The sequence below is a fragment of the Monomorium pharaonis genome, chromosome 1 (assembly GCF_013373865.1).
Source record: "Monomorium pharaonis isolate MP-MQ-018 chromosome 1, ASM1337386v2, whole genome shotgun sequence".
Taxonomy (NCBI): domain Eukaryota; kingdom Metazoa; phylum Arthropoda; class Insecta; order Hymenoptera; family Formicidae; genus Monomorium; species Monomorium pharaonis.
In genome coordinates this window covers 30,611,976-30,634,649 of record NC_050467.1, presented here as the reverse complement: position 1 = coordinate 30,634,649, position 22,674 = coordinate 30,611,976, and the positions used below count along the sequence as shown (strand labels likewise).

The 22,674-nt window shown below is 36.1% G+C and overlaps 2 protein-coding genes across 3 annotated transcripts; both read left to right on the top strand.

The window, feature by feature from the left end:
- The first annotated feature begins 702 nt into the window (after nt 1-702).
- Nucleotides 703-1,626, top strand: LOC118646855. The gene is made up of 3 exons (XM_036290691.1): nt 703-986; nt 1,161-1,329; nt 1,417-1,626. The coding sequence occupies exons 1-3, from the start codon at nt 703-705 to the stop codon at nt 1,624-1,626; spliced, it is 663 nt and encodes a 220-aa protein (XP_036146584.1).
- An 11,573-nt stretch (nt 1,627-13,199) lies between these two features.
- On the top strand, nt 13,200-14,790 carry LOC118647833. 2 transcript variants are annotated; one of them, XM_036293491.1, is made up of 3 exons: nt 13,200-13,406; nt 13,556-14,140; nt 14,311-14,790. In XM_036293491.1, exons 2-3 carry the CDS (start codon nt 14,099-14,101, stop codon nt 14,674-14,676), a joined length of 408 nt encoding a protein of 135 aa, XP_036149384.1. In that variant the 5' UTR covers nt 13,200-13,406; nt 13,556-14,098; the 3' UTR covers nt 14,677-14,790. The 2 variants fall into 2 exon arrangements, with proteins under 2 accessions (XP_036149384.1, XP_036149381.1); XM_036293488.1 differs by having other exon boundaries at nt 13,200-14,140.
- The last annotated feature ends 7,884 nt before the right edge of the window (nt 14,791-22,674 follow it).

Below are 22,674 nucleotides of genomic sequence, written 5' to 3'. Positions count from 1 at the left end.
ATATTGCACATAATCAAGTAATGGGTAACAAAGGGTCTAAATATAAAAATATAATTGCACCCTTAGTAACAGACGCAAAAGTTGGACAAGGTTTATCAAGCGCTATTACATTAAATAATAACAAGATCGATTATGTTCATTGGGATGATCCCAACGAGCTTGTGGATCGCCTTCGATTGCTCGAGGCCTCACACCAGGCAGGGCACAATGCTCACGACAACGAGATTCTATCAATTATCGAGGAACTTCGCGAGGCTGGTTTTATTATAAATTAAAACTGCGCGAAACAAATCATTTAGTCAACATCGAAATGTCAATCAACAAGTTTGGAACATCACTCGGAAGAGGTGGTGCGGAACCATATTATCAATGGAGCGGATTAGTCAGAAATTACATGCGTGATAACGCTCTTTGCATGGTTGTCACCGATTTTGATGCAAAGTCGTGCAAGATTCGACGTTTAGCGTTACCTGTAGATGATAGTGATGCAGCCAATAAACGATACGTGCAACAAACTGTGAAAATTTTAAAGGATCGACAGGATGAAATCGAGAGGAAGATTGAGACACTTCAAAGTAAGGTTGAAATTACAGCTCATACGCTAAACGAGATTCAAAGACAGCTCGACGCAGTAACTCATCGTGCAGAGTAAAAAAGTTAGTACGTTGAATATATGCACCATTTACATGTCATACTCTGAACATGTCTGAGAAACAATTGTTGGTTGAGGAGTTGCATGCTCCGGCGAGAAGAAATTTTTCTCGAAGACGCGTCATAGTTCACGGATACGATGACCTGTGGCAGGCGGATGTGGTTGAGATGCGTCCTTACACACGATTTAACCGAGGTTATCACTACATACTCACCGTTATCGACGTGCTGAGCAAGCATGCATGGGCTGTGCCGCTGAAGGCCAAGAGCGGTAGCGAAGTTGCTATTGCGATTGCAAAGATAATTCAGAAAGATGGCAGATGTCCGAAAAATTTGCAAACAGACAAAGGAAAGGAATTTTATAATACCAACGTGCAGAAACTATTAAATAAACATAATATCAATCATTATTCTACATACTCTATAATGAAAGCATCAGTTGTCGAACGCTTTAACCGAACATTAAAAAACGTCATGTGGAAACAATTTACACTCAATGGAAATTATAGATGGATTAATTTGCTGCCACATCTCATGTCAGAGTACAATGCACGAAAGCATCGAACTACTGGCATGCGACCCATCGATGTTACGCCTGCAATCGCTAAAAAACTCTTAACCACGGTGTATAGTCACATAAAAATTGCGGCACCCGCGCGATTTAAAGTCGGTGACTCGGTGCGTGTCAGCAAATTCAAAACTGTTTTTGAGAAGGGTTATACACCAAATTGGACTACGGAGATATTTAAAATTATTAAAGTACAGCGTACCAATCCTGTGACATATGTACTGGAAGATTCCTCTGGAAAACCTATCGCTGGAGGATTTTACGAATATGAGCTGCAGCGTGTTGCAAATCCTGACGTGTATCTCGTTGAAAAAATATTGCGCAGAAAAGGAGATGATATTTATGTCAAGTGGCTGGGATTCGATGGATCGCATAATTCATGGATACATAAAGACACTGTTATTTAATCCAATAAAAATTGTTTTTATTATATTCACATAAAAGTACAATTTAACAAATACATTATTATATTAATTTTAAATTATGTGAGATTTCTTTATCATCCTTTCCTTAATACATTTTTATTAATACATGTTTTTAACATAAAAATATATATATAATTATTTTTAATGTGCATGTAATTTAAAAGCTATATAATGTTAAAGATATTATAGTGGTATTCGATAATGTCCCCACGGTAACGTTTCAACTGAATCGGGTATAAGGTATCTCTTGTCATCATATGGACTTAGAGCGATTTTTGTTTCGGACACCGTATATACTTTATGTAGCTTGGATCTTATACATGATTGGCTACGCGTCATCTCGATCTCATCTCTCAAACACTGGGTATAATCATCAAATGTTATGGTTCGCGTTACTACATTATTCTTGACACCTTTCGCTTTTTTAGTGTCCTTCTTTCCATCTACCTTTAACGCATACATCTTTGCTCTAAGTCCAACGAACTCAGTCATTATCACGCCATTATTCTCATCTTTCATCAAGCCCGGAACTTTTTTATTCTCGAGAGGCATACCGTACGCGTTGTCGACCGGATAATCGCTTGTGTCGAACCTAGCAATATCACGTTTCATCGTCTCGTAAATATCCTCGCACTCGACGAGGTATATGAGACTGTCGGTGTCGGTATACATGACTCTACATTTGTCACGATACAGAGGTAGCATGTACTCGTGGTGAAATTCATATAGACACGTCTTAGAAATATCTAGGATACACATGCCTACATAAATCGGCTTATATAATTTCACCTCGAGTTTTCTAAGTTCAACGGCGATTAAATTTTCTGCAAAAACACTCCGACTATGAAAATTTGGTTTCGCGATCATTGTCTCCGCACCATACCGTCCCACCCATTTTGTCAACAACTTAACGTCAACATGATTGCGCACATTCTCCATGGTTTTACCAAACACCGCATTATTCATTAATTTATACAAGTTTTTTTCGAAATCATTTTTGGCGAGTGTCCGGAATCGTGTATTTAACTCTATGTATTTACAGAGCCATGGAGATTGTGCGAATTGTAATATACGGTGTATCTTTGCTATACGAAGACCGTGACGCATGCACTGCTGCAGGTTGCGGTAATGTATGACGTAACGTTCCTTATCATACAGCGTAGCGAGAAGTTTACATTCACGCTTGCCTGGCGGTTTATCGCGTGTTGGGCAGAAAGATAGGTCAGCGTGCTCGTCGTGAAGGTCTCGGGGATACTCGAGATCAACTTCGAGAATGTATCCCGTTGGTGAATCAGCAGCGATCGCATTTATGTCAAAATTCGAGACTTCGATCCATTGAAATTCCCCATATGGCAGCGGCTGACACATCGCCCAACCATACAAATTATTAACGTCAAAATACATAAGATATGAGGATGGTTTCGATGAGTCGTACGTCTGCATGTATTTGTTGTTAGCCTGTGCATATCTGCCTGAACATTGACTGAGACCGCCGCGTATACCGCGTTCGATGAACATTACCATGTCAATGTCAGTAAGCAGTTCGAAAGTAATTTTTGTATATTTTAACATAGCGTCCCACGTGTATCCGGGGAGAGTGTAATAATGTGCTGGATCGAGACCGTAACTTTCTAAGCATTTATCGCGAAAATTTTCAAAAATGTCAGCTAACAATAACACATCCGTTTTCAAATATAGATCGCTGTATTCACCCAACGTTTGAACGGAGAATCGCTTCCAGACATTCTCAGCGTGCATGTAATTGCTCTCGGATACAGTATCAGAGGTCAGGGAACTGAAAAATGATTCGCGCGGCGGTAAACATGTGTCCTGCAGCTTGTTCACGCAGTCAACGTACTCATACGGAAATACACCTTTTCGTGTCAATAAATCAAAATCCTCGTCAGATAAGTGTAAAAATTCGGAACGTACAATTTTTAATTTTTCTTTGCCTAGAAATGATGCCAATTTTTCGAGACTAGTATTTAAAAATTTATATGAATCTATGAACCGTAGTTTTATGTAATTGTGTGGATCTAATTTATCGGCTGTGTCTACGACATGTTTTGTAAAAGAAATGTACTTTTCTTTCGTGATGGGAAGTACGTCAGTCTTCCCTTTGAACGCTGTGGCTATTTCCTTAATAATGAAATGCGAATCGTATCCAGATAAGTTATGAAAAATAATAGGCATGTATGATGCATTTCGATAATTTAAATTACAGAGAGAATGTGCAGGACCGCGGTAACGACCAGTCAAATGACAATGATCGCGCACCCACGTATCATCCGACGCGAATGGCTTATCGCAGATATGACACCGCGTCGCGCTATGGTATGCCTCCAATTGTTCCTCTGATAACGTTTCCATAGGGATATTAGTTGATAAACGAGTCTTAACATTATACGCTAATTCTTCAAGTTGTTTAGTGAACCATGCGACGCAATCTTTATCGCGACGAAACCGGTACGTGGATAACGTGTCATCGTATGAGCATCGCACGTAATACCCGATGCTGAATACCTCATGTTGTTGATATGTGTATGACGCTTGCTCTGTATCATGTTGCGTCTTCCGCAGCACACACTCGAGGTCCGCGTAGACGATAAAGGGCACTCGTTCCTTGTGGTTTACATTCTGGAAATTTAACCACTTGTCGTCTTCAGCGGGCAATGTGATAGCGTAGTCGTTCATCCTCTGACAGTCTACAGTGTGTGATTGCAACCTCTCGCATGATGAAAAATAGTGTAAGCACCTGTAAAAATAATTTTAAAAAATTTTAATTAATTTTTTTGCTGGATCATGTGAATTTTTTAAACATATTATACATACCGATCGCAAATGTATCTTTTTCCATCATGTTTGCTCAGTTGGGAGCTGATGAGGCGGGACAGATTTTTTATCCAGACAAAGTGACCCACGCTGTCTTCGTGCGGATTTTGTACGTATAATAAATTGACATGCTTCTCTTTCTTGTCATTGGAGAGCCGCAGCGGAAGAATCTTTAGCATTGCCATTTCCTTTTTCATCCCATAGACGTTGATCGATATATTGTTAAGACTCTCAAATTTTCCAATGTCCTTTACTGTAACGGGAAACGCAATGTCATCAAACTTTAGGACTGTTGTATAATGTGGATATGATGATTCCAATCCTGTGTTTCTTTCAGCAGGATGTAGACCACGCGAAGCATGCATTGTCCTTTGAATTAACGTTCACTACTGCACGCTTCATCATTATTTCTCGCGGTAATGTCACGTAACACCCCGCGTGTAGAGGATTGTACTTATTTATATTTAGAATCAAATTGAGAATTCGCAATAGCGCCCACCCGCTATCTCGTTCTTGAAACTCTTCAAGTGATGCTAATGTGGGTTCGATAACGCGTCGCTCGTACCACTCGTCCAAGTCCGACGTTTGGAATAGTTCACAATTTTTAGTGTTTATACTTTTGTTGGCACGTTTATCACCCGTTACAAACACGCCGTTGAATGCTGTATTCACTTTTACACTGTTGTGTTCCTCTAGAGCGTCCCGCACTCGCTCGAGCACTATACCGCCTGCGTCTTCTAAAAACGTTCGCGGTTCAATATAGTTTGTATTTATCACTGCACCTGTCTGAATGCGATTCTCGAACGCTGTATCTATCTTTCGCCACATAAGTTTGTTCGCGTTATTACTAGTGCTCGCGTAATTACCACCTACATGCACGAAACGTCTTTGTAATTGTGTCTTTTCACCTTCGAGTCGCGCGATCCTCGCCACCAACGATTGCCTTTGTCCGACGGCAAACCGAGGACGCTTTATGCGGCTATGTTCCTCAAGCTGTTGTATAATCTCATCGCATCGCTGCAACCACATAAAACACTCGCCCAAAGTAGTGACTCCATTTGCTTGCTCCAACAGTTCGCGTTCCACTTGCTCGAAATTATTCTCCATTTTTATCACTGTTGTCTTTTATCACTGTTTTAAAACAACACCATACAATCTTCAACAGGACACTCGCATATAGTTTCGTAGCACCTAATGCAGAATCGAAATTTGTCTTGAATTTCAAACTGCATTAGCTTGCTTTGTCTTTCACACCGAATATAAAAACATATCTCCTTCTCTTGCTCAGACAGAACGTATTCATCCTCATCATTGTTTAAAAGGTTTGAAAATTCGTGGTAAGTACGCAGCATTTTCTCTACAAGTATTATAAGCAAAGTGGGACGTTATTGCTATCACTTCGATATACCTTCCAACACCTGCTGGTATCTCAATGAGATGGTAACAGCATTCCTGAGTCTTTTCTACGATTTGTTTTGCTATATCATATTCATTTTCATCGGTGTCAACCGAATTGAGTATCTCTTTATATAATTTGTGCTTCATATGATGAGGCCAGTTATCAACAAATTGGTCGTGTATGTAAACTTCCTGTATTATGGTGCGTTCATGCGTTCCGCGTAAACCGAGTTCTCGATCACGTAGAAATTGCACTGGTGATATTCTCTGCACATCCTTTCGTTTTTCGGAATCATCATTATTGTTAAGGACATAAATGGCATCTTCTACGATATCGTCATTCATGTTATAATAATCTAGTTTTTATACTAAGAAGTCTCTACTGTGCGCACACTGAACACATATTGCACTAAATTATTACTCCGGATTGATGATGGTTTCAACTTGCACTCGGATCTTAAACTTCGCATCAAATGCGATATTATGCGCTTCCCGACCGCTTATATATTTTTTATAACTCTTTATTTTCTTTGTCTTAACATCGGTGCTTGACCTCTGCAAGATTTGCATTATTTGAATGTGCGATTCTGAATGATCTCATCAAGAAAGTATCAAATGATTTATGTACGTGCCTAAAACATATTTTTGTTACAGCAGCCGTACATCGGCGCTTGACCTCTGCAAGATTTGCATTATTTGAATGTGCGATTTTCGTATGATCTCATCAGTAAGTATCAAATGTATGTGCCTAAAACATATTTTGCCACAGCAGCCGTACATCGGCGCTTGACCTCTCAAAGATTCACATTATTTGAATGTGTGATTTTCGTATGATCTCATCAGTAAGTATCAAATGTATGTGCCTAAAACATATTTTGCCGCAGCAGCCGTACATCGGCGCTTGACCTCTCAAAGATTCACATTATTTGAATGTGTGATTTTCGTATGATCTCATCAGTAAGTATCAAATGTATGTGCCTAAAACATATTTGCCGCAGCAGCCGTACATCGGCGCTTGACCTCTGAAACATTGGTCATCCTTGAATGTGTAAAGTTTGAAATAGTGATTGTCCCCTCTACTGAGATGTGTGAAAAAATATGTGATTGTCCCCTCTACTGAGATGTGTGAAGGGTGTGCAATATAAGAAGAGTTCTGACAACGGTATCACATCAGTTAATCAGTGGAATACGGACGGTAAAGTTCCAATCTTGCATTAGTTAATCAAAAGAAGTCGGAGTTTCCCTGAAAATGAACTATTACGTTCCGATTCAGCAGAATGAAACGTGCGATAAACCGTAAGTATTTCTTAAATTAATTAAATCAAATTTTGTTACATATTTAATTGGATTTTATTTTTTATATCTTGCAACATTTTTTCTTTACAGAACAATATCGCAGCCGCGTCATACTCCACGCATTCTGGGGAGGAGATTTGCTTTGACGACTACATTCTATAAATATTTGGATATAGGAATCAGTGTGGGACTTGAGCCTTTTGTAGAGATGATTCTTGGTGACAACAAGGGCAATGAGATATCGCTGTCACGTGATACCTGGGTAATAATTATTGAGAAACGGACAGATATCGAGCAACTCCTGCAGTCGACAACCGCTACATCGTTGTGGATTAATGATCTTTTCATCGAAGTCGTTAAAATACGTAACGAGAGTATCATAAAATTCACTTTAAATAACAAAATTATGTACATGAAACCATCGACTGTGCAATTTTTACTAAATCTTGAAGATGTTATCAATAATGCATATTTTAAGTTATGGGATGATATGCATATAGTAAAAGAACGATATAATCAATTTGTAAACTGTTTGCGGCGAAATAATATTCATAACAAGTGTGATGCAGTCAAATTGTTAAATGAAATATGTGTAAAAACTTCACTTGTAGATTGCGAACTGATGGTTTATGCATCAGACAATATTGTATACGACGCGTTACAAAAGGAATAAATGAAAAAAATTATAAATAATTATTATAACCTATTTTCTCTCTTCCCTATTCCTTTGCGGTATAATGGCGTGCGCAGAACCGAGTAGGAGGTACATAGATAAGATGGGTGGGAACGCATGTATGTAACCGCATATGAAAGAACGCAACGAATGAAAGAGAAAGAGCGAGAGAATGATAAAACTGTATGGCTGGAAATATCGCGTACGGATGAGAGAGATAGAGAGAGAGAGAGACAGATTCGGAATAGAGGGAGAGAGCGAGCACCGCGGCGATGGCTGCTACAACAGCGGCGGCGGCGGCGGCGGCGGCGGCGGCGGCGGCGGCGGCGGCGACGGCGGCGGCGGCGGCGGCGGCGGCGGTCGCGGACCCCGATTCCCCCTCTCCCGCTCCGGGTCGCGGACCCGAAAATACCGCGTCAGCAATTTCCGCACCGCGAGATCCTCCTCCCCGCGTGACGTCATACCCCCGCGCCTACCGGTACCCCCCGCACACCCCTCTCCCGCTCCCGGGTCGCGGACCCGAAAATACCGCGTCAGCAATTTCCGCACCGCGAGATCCTCCTCCCCGCGTGACGTCATACCCCCGCGCCTACCGGTACCCCCCGCACACCCGCACCCCCCTCGGAGCCCCGTAGTTAGAACTGTCATAGTATTAACTACTGTTTTTTTTACCCAAAAATGATACTAATTTTTCAAGACTAGTATTAAAAAATTTATATAAATCTATAAATCGTAACTTTATGTGATTATGTGCGTGTTATCGGCAGTACTTATGATATGCTTTGTAAAAAAAATATACTTTTCTTTCGTGATTGGTATTAAATCAATTTTCCCTTTGAACGCTGTGGCTATTTCCTTGATAATAAAATGTGAATTGTATTCGGATAAATTATGGAAGACTACCGTTGTGTACAACACATTTCGATAAAACAAGAAGAATGCGCGGGACCGACCGCAGATGGCAATGATCGCCCACCCGCTTATCATCCGCGAACGGTTTTTCGCAGATATGACAATGCGTCGCGCTACGGTATGCCTCTAATTGTTCTTTCGTTAAAGTTATCATGGGTACTTTAGTGCCTAAACGAATCTTAACGTTATGTTCTAATTCTTCGAGTTGCTTAGCGAATCACGTGACAGAATCTTTATCGCGACGAAAACGAAACACGGATAACGCATTATCGTATGAGCATCGCACATAATACGCTATGCTAAATACCTCGTGTTGTTGGTAGATGTATGTCATCGGCTCCGTGTCAGGTTGCATCTTCCGCAGCACACATTCGAGATCGGCGTATACGACGAAGGGCACTCGTTTCTTATTGTGTAAGTTGCGGAAGCTCAGCCACTTATTTTTTTCATCTGATATTTCGGCAGCACAATCATTCAACTTTTGGCAGTCCACATTGTGCAATTGTAATTTTTTATCGGAACTGAAGTAGTGTAGACATCTGTAAATAACGAAGAAAAAATATATGTTTATTACTATTTAAAACAATTTATAAACACATTCATTAAGAACACAGGCACACACAAAAAAAGTGGTTGGTCCGGCGGACTAGACAAGTCAATCCTTATGTATTTCGACCCGCTGAATCCGAATCTAAGGTCAGAATTGCAAAGTTAGCTCGCATTTTCTAACCACAAAAAAAATTCTTTTTTAATTACACAGGCACACAAAAAAGTGATTGATCCGGCGGACTAGACTAGTCAATCCTTATGTATTTCGATCCGCTGCATCCGAATCTAAGATCAGAATTGCAAAGTTAGCTCGCATTTTCTAACCTCAAAAAAAATTTTTTTTTAAATATTGATCCGGTGGGCCAGACTAGTCAATTCTTATGTATTTTGACCTGCTGAATCCGAATCCAAGGTCAGAATTGCGAAGTTAGCTCGCATTTCTTAACCTAAAAAAATTTTTTTTGAGGAAAAAATAAGTTAATTCAGCAAATCTAACCTTGGATTTGGATTTAGCGGGTCAAAATACATAAGGATAGATTAGTCTGGTCCGCCGGACCAACATTAAAAAAAAAATTTTTTTTGAGGTTAGGAAAAAATGAGCCAATTCAGCAATTCTGACCTAGGATTTGGATTCAGCGGGTTAAAATACATAAGAATAAACTAGTCTGGTTTGCCGGACCAACATAAAAAAAAAATTTTTTTTTAGGTTAGGAAATGCGAGCTAACTTTGCAATTCTGACCTTGGATTCGGATTCAGCGGGTCAAAATACATAAGGATTGACTAGTGTGGCCTACCGGACCAATATTTAAAAAAAAATTTTTTTTGAGGTTAGAAAATGCGAGCTAACTTTGCAATTCTGACCTTAGATTCGGATTCAACGGGTCAAAATACATAAGAATTGACTAGTCTAGTCCGCCGGACCAACCACTTTTTTTTTTGTGTGCCTGTGGAATTATTACTTACCGATCGCAAATGTATTTTTTGCATGCGTGTTTGCTCAATTGCGATCCCACCAGGCGGGACAAATTTTTGATCCATGTGAAGTGACCCACGTTGTCATCCCCTGGATTTTGCACGTACAAGAGATTAACATACTTCTTTCTCTTGTTATCCGTGTGTCGTAGCGGAAAAAATTTATCCTCTTCGATCCCGTACATGTTGACAGACACGTCGTTGAGTCTCACAAATTTCCCAATGTCTTTTAATGTAACGGGAAACTTGATGTCGTCGAACATTAAGACCGTCGTATAATGAGGGTACGACGACTCCAGCCCTGTGTTTCTTTCCGCGGGATGCAGAGCGGCGACCACTGACCATGCAAAGCATGTATTGTCCTTCGATTTAACTTTCACAACTGCTTTTTTCAACATTATGTCTCGCGGCAATGTCACGTAACATCCCGCGTGTGGAGGATTAAACTTGTTCACATTTACATTTAAATTGAGAATTCGTGAAAGCGCCCAACCGCTATCGCGTTCTTGAAACTCTTCAAGCGACGCTAACGTGGGCTCGAAGACACGCCACTCGTACCATTCGTCTAAATCTGACATTTGAAAGAGTTCGCAATTTTTTGGTAATACTCTTGTTACGTCCGGGAGACTTCACTTTTATTGTCCGCTGACCATTTAGAGATAAGTAAGCCAGACGAAACATTCTGAGACTTATCTGCGGTCGAAGGATTGCAGAGGAGAAAATAAATAAATACCTCCGCGCCGCGAGGGTGTCTGGTTCCCGTAATTAGAAAAACCCATTAAATTTCGGCGGGAATCAGACCTCGTCGAAATAAAATTTAAATATTTACTCGGCTCTTGACAGTTTTTAAGAGCACTCACGGAATTTCCCTTACGACTGCAAATAAACACTAGATGGAAACTAAATTACTAAAAAGGGGAGTGGGCGCGTTTTGGTTTCAAAAGTAATAAAATTTTTTGTGCGGACGCGATGTTATCGAAAGAGGACCAGACCACCTCAATTCAGGGGGAGGAATAAATGGGGCCTGAAAAGAGTTGCCCTCAGGGAGGCGCCAATTCAGGGAAAGGAATCGGTGTAAGGATGTCGAAGCTGCTCTCAGGGAGGTGACTCACTGACTCGAGGAAAAAACGAGGGGTTGTTGCATTGCCGGAGGTTTGAAATGGATTAACTTGATGGGAATACTCACAAAATAATGATATAGAAAATTTTAATATAAGTATTCCTTTTGGTTAATGTGCGTGCGTGGTACCGAAAGGAAATAAGTTTACACACGGAACATTACAGAAAAAAGAAAGGAAAGAAAAGATGTGATTCACTTATTGAATTTTAATTTACTCACTTGGGTGCACTATATAGCAAACACGAAACTTATGTACAAAGTATTTTCGTCGCATCGCTTAGGCGAGAATAATTCGTGGAAGAGAGGCTGAACGCACGCGGCGGGGGTCGACTCACTCGCGCAGAAACTAAGAAATTAGTTCGCGGAAATAATGGATAAATAGGTAGAATTTACCTTTAAATTCTTTGGGTTTGCTCGAAGAAGGCACTTCCTGATAATTTTGCTAATGTATTGTAGTCACAATCGTTACGTCGTGTAGAATATGAATAATCTCACGATTTTTTTATTTCTGCTTTCTTAGTGAAGATGCGCGAATGAATTTATTTACTATAAGTAAGTCTAAACCGATGAGTCGGAAAAGAGAAAAGTTCTTTTAGTGAAGATGCGAATGGATCGATTTACTGTAAGCAAGTCTAAGATCGACGAGTCGGATCAGAGAAAAACTCTGCGGTGCTGGGATTTCGCCGGTTTATATATTATCGGTTTGGTGACCCCAAGTGTGAGGGGATTTTAGCCCTCGGGACCTGGTTGGAGTTATCCTTGTGATTTTCATGTTTCACGCGCGTGTACTCGCGAGGTACTCGTATTTAGCGCGTGATATATGATTCACTGTGCAAATATCATCTCCTCTTGCTGATAAATAATATTCTTATGAATACATATGTGCACGTTTATATATATTAGAATTTAAGAAGAGAAGAAAATTAATATTTGAGATATCATTTGTATTTTTAAGAAGTATATATATATAAATGCGCACACATGTATTAGTACGTATATAGTTTTGACGTTTCGTCTGTGGTCAGAGCAGGCAGCCTCGCCCATGCATCCAGTCATGGGCCCATTGTGGCGTGCGGCGCGTATTTTAGCGCTGAACGTAACAAAAATGAAAGTTTATTACATGATTAAAGATTAGATTGTTATTTTTAGAGATATGCGGCATAGAATTATATTAAGGTTGTATATAATGTATATAGGTATTTAATCAGAAAGATTAACTTTACTTTTTACTTTGATTATAGACTTATTTATATATATTTTTTAATTGTTATTTTTAAATACTATTCTTTTTACCATTTACTGACTAAAGTGCGTATAGATCATCATAATTATACCTTTCGAACATGTACGTCGATCCCAAACATACATTGTCAGATAAAATAACACATTATGATAAATATTTATAATATTTATTTATAATATTTATGAATATTTTATAATATATTATCTATAATTATATTATATTAAAAAATGTATACATTATATTAATTTATTTTATTATATTAGATACTTATGAGGATTGTGTGGAAAAGTCACTAAAATTTAACTCTGAAGAAAAGAAAAAACAGAAAAAAAATAAGGAGGCTTTCTTTCACGAAAATGAACCACGAAAGTCAAAGATAAAGTGCAGAAAAAGGTTTCTTCAAATTAATAAAAGAAAAAGCTCAAAACTTACACAAGAATCTAAATCTATAAAGAAAATAAAAGTAATGTCTGCTTTATATATTTTGTTTTGTTCAAAATTTTTTACAATGATTTCATTTATATAAATATTTTTTCATTTCTACATTTAGGATATGAGAGAATCTGCCCGTGCAGAGGCTAATAATATTGTAGAGAGAGAATTATTAAATATGATTAAAAAGAAAAATTTGATCCCAAGTGCCTTATCTAACAAAGAAGAAAGAAACGTAAGCAATATCTGTGATGATAAAAATGATCATCCAATAGAGCAGGAAGGACATATTATTCAACTGAGCTCTTATCCTTCCGACACGTATAAGACTTCTGTAAGCTCAAAGTTTTTTTCTAATTTTCAATAAAAGAAGAATTTATTTAATTCGTTTTGCTGGCATTTTAATATTTAATATCTTTTATTCTTTTTATCATATGTAATATTTATTTCCTATTTGTCTATTTCTTTATATCTCTATTTCAGGACACAGAAAATAACAGTAATAAAGAAGATAACAATACTTCCACTGATGAATCAAGTAGCGATGAACATAATAAGGACAATAACAGTAATAAAATTTTAGAATCTATAAAACTTAAAAAAGTATGTAAATTAAGAACATTAAATTTATTTTCTTTATATTTCCATTATATTAAATTTTGAAATATTTATGTTTTGCAGTTGACTTCGTAATTGGCCACTAAATTTGATATTCAAACTTTAGAAAAATTACTTTCCTTGGATCAAAAGCTGCTTTCGATACAGCATAACTCTGAGAACGAAATAATTACTCATAATCAGACTGAGAGTGATAATGATTTTAAGATATTAAGATCCGAATTTCAAAGCAAACATCTGGATTTCACTCAAATGTCTGGATCACAAAATGAGATTAAAACATCTAACCTTCAATCCTCGAAGTTAGAACCCACTGATAGAATTTAATTAACAACAGATACGCAGATTGTTAAATCTGATTGTGCGAACAATATATTTCCTAAAATAAAAATTTTTGGCTTGAATAATATGTTCAGTGGAGATATGTTTCTTGTCAAAGATCCTATGTTAGTAAGTATAGTTTCATATTGTGTAACGTTTGTTTTGCATTATTTTTCATAATAAAGTATGCATATAAACTTCTGTCGTGTAGCTGTTGTTTATTTTTTAAATATTATTTAATATATTATTTATTTTATAATATTATTGAGAAATATTAAGTCTAATATTTTTACTTTTAGGGAATTACTTTAAATGAAGCCAAATCGTTATATTGTTTACAAGACAAATATACTCAAGCAGAAAATGCTACGTCTGCTACAATGGCTGATCGCAGACTCTTAGATGGAGTTTTTACTCCTAAAGCTCTATCTATATGCTCCTTATCAGGGATGCCATCTAGGGGTAAAGGAAAATTAGCATACGCTAACAAATCCTTGATCAAACCATACCTCTGCCCCAAGGCAGTCACCGCTATCATAGGTCAGTTAAAAATTCTTGATATCTTTTCTTTGATTTCAATGGGGAACAAATATATGTCACAGTTCAAATATATGTATATGATGCCATTTTTCTTTCAGATAAAGCTTTGCAACTCCAGAACATAAAACACTGGCGCCCAAAGAAGGATTCAAGTCACATTAAACAGGCGATGTCTGTAAGACTCAATGAAGTAACCAATCAATATACTAAGGAAAATCATTAAAACAATCGAATTCTTTTCTCATTTTGTCATTTTTAATTTGTTTAAATTTCTAGATTTTTTAGGTTTTTTTACAGCAATTTTCATTTCAAAATATAAGAGAAAAAGTTATAAAAATATTTATTAATTATAAAATAAATTGATATAATATAAATAAATTAATATAAAATAAATTGAAATAATATAAATAAATTAATATAATATAAATAAATTGATATAAAATAAATTTAATATGTACGACATCAAAAAATTGATCAACATCTTAACCAGCGAAGGATATAAGACCATATATGATAATAGTAAAGTTCTACCACCAACTCATCCTATTTATCAAAAAGTTGCTGAGGCTATGATAAATAGTGGGTCCTGTATGAGTCCTAAACATGTTTATACAATAACGTGGAAAGATAGGAATCATATACGCCAAGCCGTATTGAGAACATATTTTATTAAAGAATCAGAGATACCCAATGAATCGAATAACGATAGCTCTTGTAATGTAACTAACTTGAATGATGGTTCTACTCGTTAAGAATCAGATAAAGAAGTAATAAAATTCAAGTTAATAGTTTCAGAAGAAAACTGGACACAAATAAAGCCCACTAAAATGCAATACAGATGCAAACGACAAAATAAACGTGAATATACGTCATTACAAACAGGAAAATGGACCCACATATTTGCTGACAACATATGGCAGCAAACTAGAATACCATGAGCACTAAGTGCAACTAAAGTATTTGAAAGTAGCAATGCTAAATGCTACGTAAATTTTAAAAGCAGTTGCAAAGAATGTGGTGCAAGACTTACAGGTTTTCTATATAGTAAGTTTCTAAAAAAGGAAACGATGTCATCTTTTAATGTACGCTTACCGGTTTTTCTTCAGATGTCAAGCACACTAAAAAAAGACACTTGAGAGGTGCATTACGAGAAAAAATTGCAAGCGAGTTGGTGGATGGAAATAAAAACGTTAACGTATGGCGCAATGAGGAAGCCAACAGAATAATGGAATTTAATGATGATATTCCACCAATTTGATATGATACAACAGTTTTGTGCAAAGCGAAACAAGAAGAAATCGATAAACGATTACAACTGAAAAATACAAATCCTTTAGAGAATTTATATACTGCAAAGTATATTAGACTGACTGGCATTATACATAATATAGGAATGGATCCGTTCTATTGTATGTATTGGACTCAGGAGCAACAACTCATGTATAAAACAGCTTATAAAGATAATAATAGCTTTTTAGCAATAGATGCTACAGGAAGTATAGAAAAGAAATTACGTCTTCCTAACGGCGAAAAATCCTCACATTTATCTTTATAGAATGTGTTTGCGTATCTAAATACGGCAACTTTTCAACTTTGTAAATGGTATCCGCAAAGCAAGATGCAGCAGTAATAAGCTACTTCCTTTTGGAAATTGTAAGAAATGGTGCACCGAAACCTCGAACTGTTGTGACAGATTTTGGAAAAGCTATTTTGATTGCTGTTGCACGTGTATTTGCAAATTGTATTGATTTAAATCAGTATTTGCAAATATGTTATAAAATTATTAATAATAAATATACGGATATCCCATCATGTTATATGAGACTAGATGTTAGTCATTTTATAGCTATGATTGCTAGATGGGATTGCCTAAAAGGTAAAGTGACAAAAATACGTCAATTTTATTTACGATGCTAAATTATATCAACTGGATAATTTTAAAGACATTTCTGAATTTCTAAAACATATATTGGTCGTAGCATTAAGTGAGGATCTAGGCGATGATGTGATCGACCTGCCACTGTTGCTACCATCTGAAATATATCTTATGCAAATTAATGATATGATTAAAGGAGTTACGGTTAAAGATCCGGAACAAGATAAAAATTACGAAAACGTAGAAAATGAAATTAGTACAGAAGGTTGTTGGAATACTTGGGCAGAAGATACATTTGTTAGAGCAGAAGAAACTGCCCTTGCTTGCAAAAATGGAACTGTTGTAAATGCATTTTACAACGTTGAAGCTGCAAAAAGATAAAAAATCTTATACGTTATTTACCATTATGGACAGGAATAATGAGATCGTACTTTAAATATGGTTTACCAATTGCCACATCATCCTTTGTTGAAGCTAAATTTGCAGAATTAAAGACCAGCGTTTTTAAAAATAAGTTACCCATGCGAATAGATAAATTTATATTTCAACATATTGATTACCTTGATGGTAGACTGAAAATAACATGTGGTTTATCTAATGAAAAAGTAGATTTGAATAAGACAGAATCGACGGAACCAACAAAAACATAAAAAAAACAAAATAAAATCATCTGCTAAAGATAAAGATTTGAATGCAAAAGAATTAAGTCCAGTGAAAATGTCTGATGACGAAAGTCTTACAAAAATATTAAATAATACAAATTTCAATGAAACAAAATTGAGCTCAACAGAAATGTCTACAGAAAAAAGTCCAACAAATACACATTCAAAGAACAATACTGATTTAAACGAAATGGAATTAAATACAGTAAAATTGTCTGATGGAGAAAGTTTAATAAAATTGTCTGATGACAAAAATTTCATAAAAACGCTTTTAAAAGAGAATGTGGATTTAAATGAGACAAAATTAAGTCCAAAAATATCTGATGAAGAAAGTCTCATAAACACATTTTCAAAAGAAAACATTGATTTGAATGAGACAGAATTAAATAAAGAAATGTCCAATGACGATCTCACAAAAACATCTTTAAGAAGTATAAATTTAAGTGACAAAGCATTATCTGATGAAAGTAATTCAACAAAGTCATTTTCGAAGCAAAATAATCCGGATGAATTATTTATAAATGAAAATAAAGAAAATGTAGAGCCAAATTCATTAAATGAAATTGAAAATTGGCGATGTAAAATAAAAAGAAAGGCATCTATAAAATATGAAGCACACGTTTCCAAACGATCAAAACCCAATTACTTAACGCCATGCGCCGATTGGGATTTTAGTAATACATGTAAGACTATAGGTCTACCAATTCTAAAAAATGATTGTATATGTAAACTGACTGTTATTGATAAACGAAAGATAGTTATTCGTGATACATGTGCATTTGATTCTATCTTTCAAGTAATTGGAAACGGTATGGGTATGCACGATACGTACAAAACAGATATGAGTGCATTTATGTCATCAAATATTTTTGTAAAATTCGCAATAAATATATTAAAACGCGGAAAAATTACTGCAAATGATTACAGTACAAAAGCCTCAATATTATGGGATACACCAATTTAAAAAAAAAATCATATCACGCGTACTAATTTGTCACTGAATGCAAATTGTAATGCTGCGCATTTGACAAAATATTTATTTAAAAATATTCCAAGCTACACAACTGAATACAAATGTAGCAAGTGCAGTCACAGTTATAAAAATACATTATCAACATATAACATAAACGTGATGAAATTTTAAGAAACGGTTTCAATAATTTGCAACAAGCGATTGACGATAACATTATTTGTGTCAAAAAAACAACATGTCATAAATGTAAAAATACCATTAGTAGGTATAAGAGGCCGGTATCGCTCCATGGGGCAACGAGCGGGGTGCGGGGCGCGGGGGATATTTGTAGGCGCGGGGGATGACGTCACGCGGAAGCGGGGGAAGACCCGGACCGCATAAGGGTCCGTTTGAGGAGGGAGGGGAAAGGGACCGCAATAAAACCCTGCCCTAGATACTTATCAGCAAGGTATCTCATTAGGAAGCTACCTTAAACAAATGTCGATATGAGATCTTTATAAGGAAGCGGCATTGATTGACGCCAGATTTTTTTTTTTTTTTTTTTTTAAATCAATGAGAAGCATGCGAAACATGTTACGACATGTTGGTCAAATTTTGTCGAAAACCATATGACATACTTTTATGTCCCCATGTTTTAAATTGGCGCCAAAGCTAATGCCGCTCGTAAAATAAGCTTGTCACCATAATTGCTGACGTATTCTTTTTAAAATTACGAGGCTATTGGTAAATAGTATCCCAACAAAATTACCTTTTTAAAAAAAGGTATAAAAAAGCGCCAAGTATACGCGCGCATGAAACGCCCTCAAAAATCTATTTTTGTAGAAAATAATTTTAATTTGGCACTACAAATGTAAAAAATTTTAATAAAATTTTCTTTTCCCCCAAAAACAGCAAATAATTTATTTTCTCTACAAAAGTAATGATATGAAGAAAATGCGCCAACCATGAAAATGGATGTTCATACAAACTAAAACATCCACTTTTACAAATAATTATCTGTACAAATATTACAAATAAATATTTTAATACAAATTTTACTACAAAAACTTGGCGCCGCTAAACCGAATAATTTGCCATCTCTCTTTCTTTTTCTTTTGTACGTGCATCTCTGATTTGAGTGCGTGCGTGTGTGTATATGTGTGTTAGTATATAATTTTGTTCATAAGGAAGCGATTTTTAATATCTGAGTCTCTTAGGGCCGGTTATTCCAACTTCTTGATAAACTTATCTACCAGGTAGGTGTTTATCTTCATTTCTTTTCTTAAATAAATAGACAAACATATATTGATAGTTAAGTTTACAAAGAAGTTCGAACAATCGAGCCTTATGCGTGCGTATGTTCGAATATGTCTCTCTCTCTCTCTCTCTCTCTCTCTCGCGTCTCTACCGTGATGGACGTGTCAAAGATCGCTCCGCAAATGCAGTTAATTTAAAGTGATTAAGAAGTGAAAGAAAATTATAAAAAGGTGTCGTGGCTGTAAGAATAAGCGTAAGGACCAAACAGGACCAAAGTTTTCTAGCGAGAGTGCGTGGATCTATGCGGAAAATCAGTATATTTTCCATGCGGGTCATACATGTCGCGACAGGTAGACATTTATAGTGACATGTATATTAATTAAAGTTACGTACGTGAGTGGGCGCCCGTATCGATAGGATCGGCATCAGCCGATACCTACTAATATGGTCGATGAATATGCGGAATATAGATGTGCCGCATGTAAGAAGGAAATAAAAAGTCAGGTCGTGACATGTAAGTCATGTGTCAAACTTTTCTTCCATCCTGGATGTGCAAGTAAACATAAGGTGTATGACAGAAATCGAGAATATGTGTCTTGTCCTGGCCCATATGAGAAGTTTACAGTAGACAGTGAAAAAGATATAGATGTGAAAAAAACACCAATACAGACGGGAAGCGGAAGAGAAAGACTAAGTTCTACGGGATCGACGGGAAGTGGCGGAAGCAGAGCGATAGGAGTCAACATGGGCATGGATACGAAAATTGATTGGCTAGTAAGAACTATGAGAGAGATGAAAGATGAAATGGCATGCAAACGAGAAATAAAAATGCTGATTAAAGAAACAGTGCAAGAGGAAATAAAAGCTATTAAACAAGAAATGGAAGACCTACGAAAAATAATACGAGGAGGAATGCAGGCGTCAGCGGAAAACGTGCGCGGCAGTTACAGTGAGGCAATAAAGAAAAAGAAGGAAAACATCATAATCATCAAACCGAAGACTCAGCAAGAAAGTGAGACCACTAAAAAAATAATAAAAGAAAAAGTTGATATTAAGAATATGCCAATGGGGATAACAAAGGTACGAAAAGGAAGAGAAGGAACAGTAATTCTAGGATGTGAGACCGGAGAAGAAATAGATAAATTAAAAGATGTAGTACAGTCTAAACTAGGTGACAATTATAATGTTACAGAATCAGTACAAAAGAAGCCGAAAATAAAAATTGTTAATATTAGCGAGGAAGAAATAGAGTTGGATGACGATGAGCTAATAGATACAATAAAGAAACAGAATAGTATTGGTGAATCTCGTATAAGCATAGTTAAGAAAATCCCGAAAAGAAAAAATATGGATGATAGTCAATCTAGAAGGAAAGGAAAAGAAGGTAGATCTTTAATAATTGAAGTAGATGAAGTAACACATGAATTGATGTTAAAAAAAGAAAAGTTGAATATAGGCTGGAGAAAATGTCCTGTGTTCAATCACTTTAGCATAAAGAGATGTTTCAACTGCTGGGGATTCTACCACATTGCAAAAAACTGTACGAGAGATGAAACGTGTCATAAATGTACAGGAAAGCATAAAGCAAGTGAATGTAGAGAGAAGCAGAACAAATGTGTAAATTGTATGTTTAAAATAAAAACATATAATTTAAAAATAAAAGACGATCATGATGCTCTGGATCCGGAATGCCCGACATACAAGAGGGCTATCGAAGAGGAGAAGAGGAGAAGTGGATGGGAAGCCAAAAAATAGCAATTACAGAAAGAAGAGGATCAGATAATATATACAAACGCGCAAAGTTTAATGGCACATAAGGACGAGATACAGCATCAGATTATGAAGAAATTAAATCCGGCAGTTATTGCATTGTCGGAGTCGAGACTGATTGCGGAAATTGAAGACAGTGAAATAAGTGTACCGGGATACAGTGTGGTTAGATGCGACGCGGAAAATAGAAATACAGGGGGAGTTGCTCTGTATGTAAGAGACGATATCAAGTATGAAATAGTAGTATTGAAAAAATTAGAAAGGATTGTGTGGTGCGTTGCAATAGAAGTAAAAGAGAAATTGTTTAAAGGAGTGTTAATGGTAATATATCATTCACCGAGTGCGTCACATGGAGAGTTTATAGGATTCTTAGAGGAGATAGTAGAAGAATTAACAATAAAAGAAGAGTGTATAATATTAGGAGACTTTAATATAGATTGTATGACAGACTCTTATTATACAAATAAACTACTAACGACTATGCAAAGTCTAGGTATGAAGCAGTATGTGGATAAACCAACGAGAGTTACCGAAAATAGTAGAACAATTATAGATCTAGTTTTTGCGAATAAAGATATAAATGTAGAAGTCAAGTACGAACCTAAGATAACGGATCATGCGTGGATAAAAGTTGTGATAAATACGAACAAGATTGTAAATAAATATAAAGAATTCAGTGGCAGGGATTATAGTAGATATAATGCGGATGAGTTTATTAAGCTAGTGGAGAGTAATTTAGAAAAAGGATATGATTTAGATATTAATGAGTTAGATATTAATGTAAAGGCAAAGAATTTAATTAATAGTATTGTAGATGCGCTAAACATCTCAGCACCTAAGAAAATTTTTAGAATACCAAAAATATGGGAAGGGAAAAAATGGTATTCAAAGGAAATAGAAGAGCTAGCGACTAGAAGAGATGAGGCTTATAGAAAAGCACTGTACGATAGCACGGAACAAAACTGGCAACAATTTAAAATAGAAAGAAATGCAGTAGTTAGTTTAATTAGAACAAAGAAAAAAGAATATTATGAAAACATGATTGATCATAATAGTAACAATCCCACAACTATGTGGAAATCATTAAAAGAAATTATTAGAGGAGGACCAATAGGCGCGAAATTTGTAGGAAACATAGATTTTGAAATATTAGACAATAATATAGAGTGTGATATAGCTGATAAATTTAACTTATATTATATACAAAGTATTAAAGACATAATAAAATCTATAGATAAAAATTATACAACGAGCACAAATAAGAGAACTATTTATTGTATTGAAAAGATGGGAGAGCTAGAAAAATTTGAATCAATTACGACAGAATAAGTAAGAAAAATCATTAGGGAATTACCAAAAAAGAAAGGTACAGAAGAAGGAATAACTAGCGATATATTAAAAACGGTATTTTGTGTCATAGAAGAGAAATATTGTGATATAATAAATAAGTCATTGAGTGAGGGTTGTTTCTTGAAAGAGTGGAAAACATCCACGATAATTCCAATACCAAAAGTAGAGAAACCTAAGAGGGCAAGTGATTATAGGCCTATTAATATATTACCAATATATGAAAAAGTATTAGAGATAATAGTTAAAAAGCAAATTG

Coding starts and splice junctions, on each gene's coding strand:
- LOC118646855 (XM_036290691.1), top strand. CDS start 703: ATGTCTGAGAAACAATTGTTGGTTGAGGAGTTGCATGCTCCGGCGAGA. Junction 987..1,160: donor GGCAGATGTCCGAAAAATTT/GCAAACAGACAA, acceptor TGGAAATTATAG/ATGGATTAATTTGCTGCCAC. Junction 1,330..1,416: donor GATTTAAAGTCGGTGACTCG/GTGCGTGTCAGC, acceptor ATTAAAGTACAG/CGTACCAATCCTGTGACATA.
- LOC118647833 (XM_036293491.1), top strand. CDS start 14,099: ATGTTCAGTGGAGATATGTTTCTTGTCAAAGATCCTATGTTA. Junction 14,141..14,310: donor TTGTCAAAGATCCTATGTTA/GTAAGTATAGTT, acceptor TTTTACTTTTAG/GGAATTACTTTAAATGAAGC.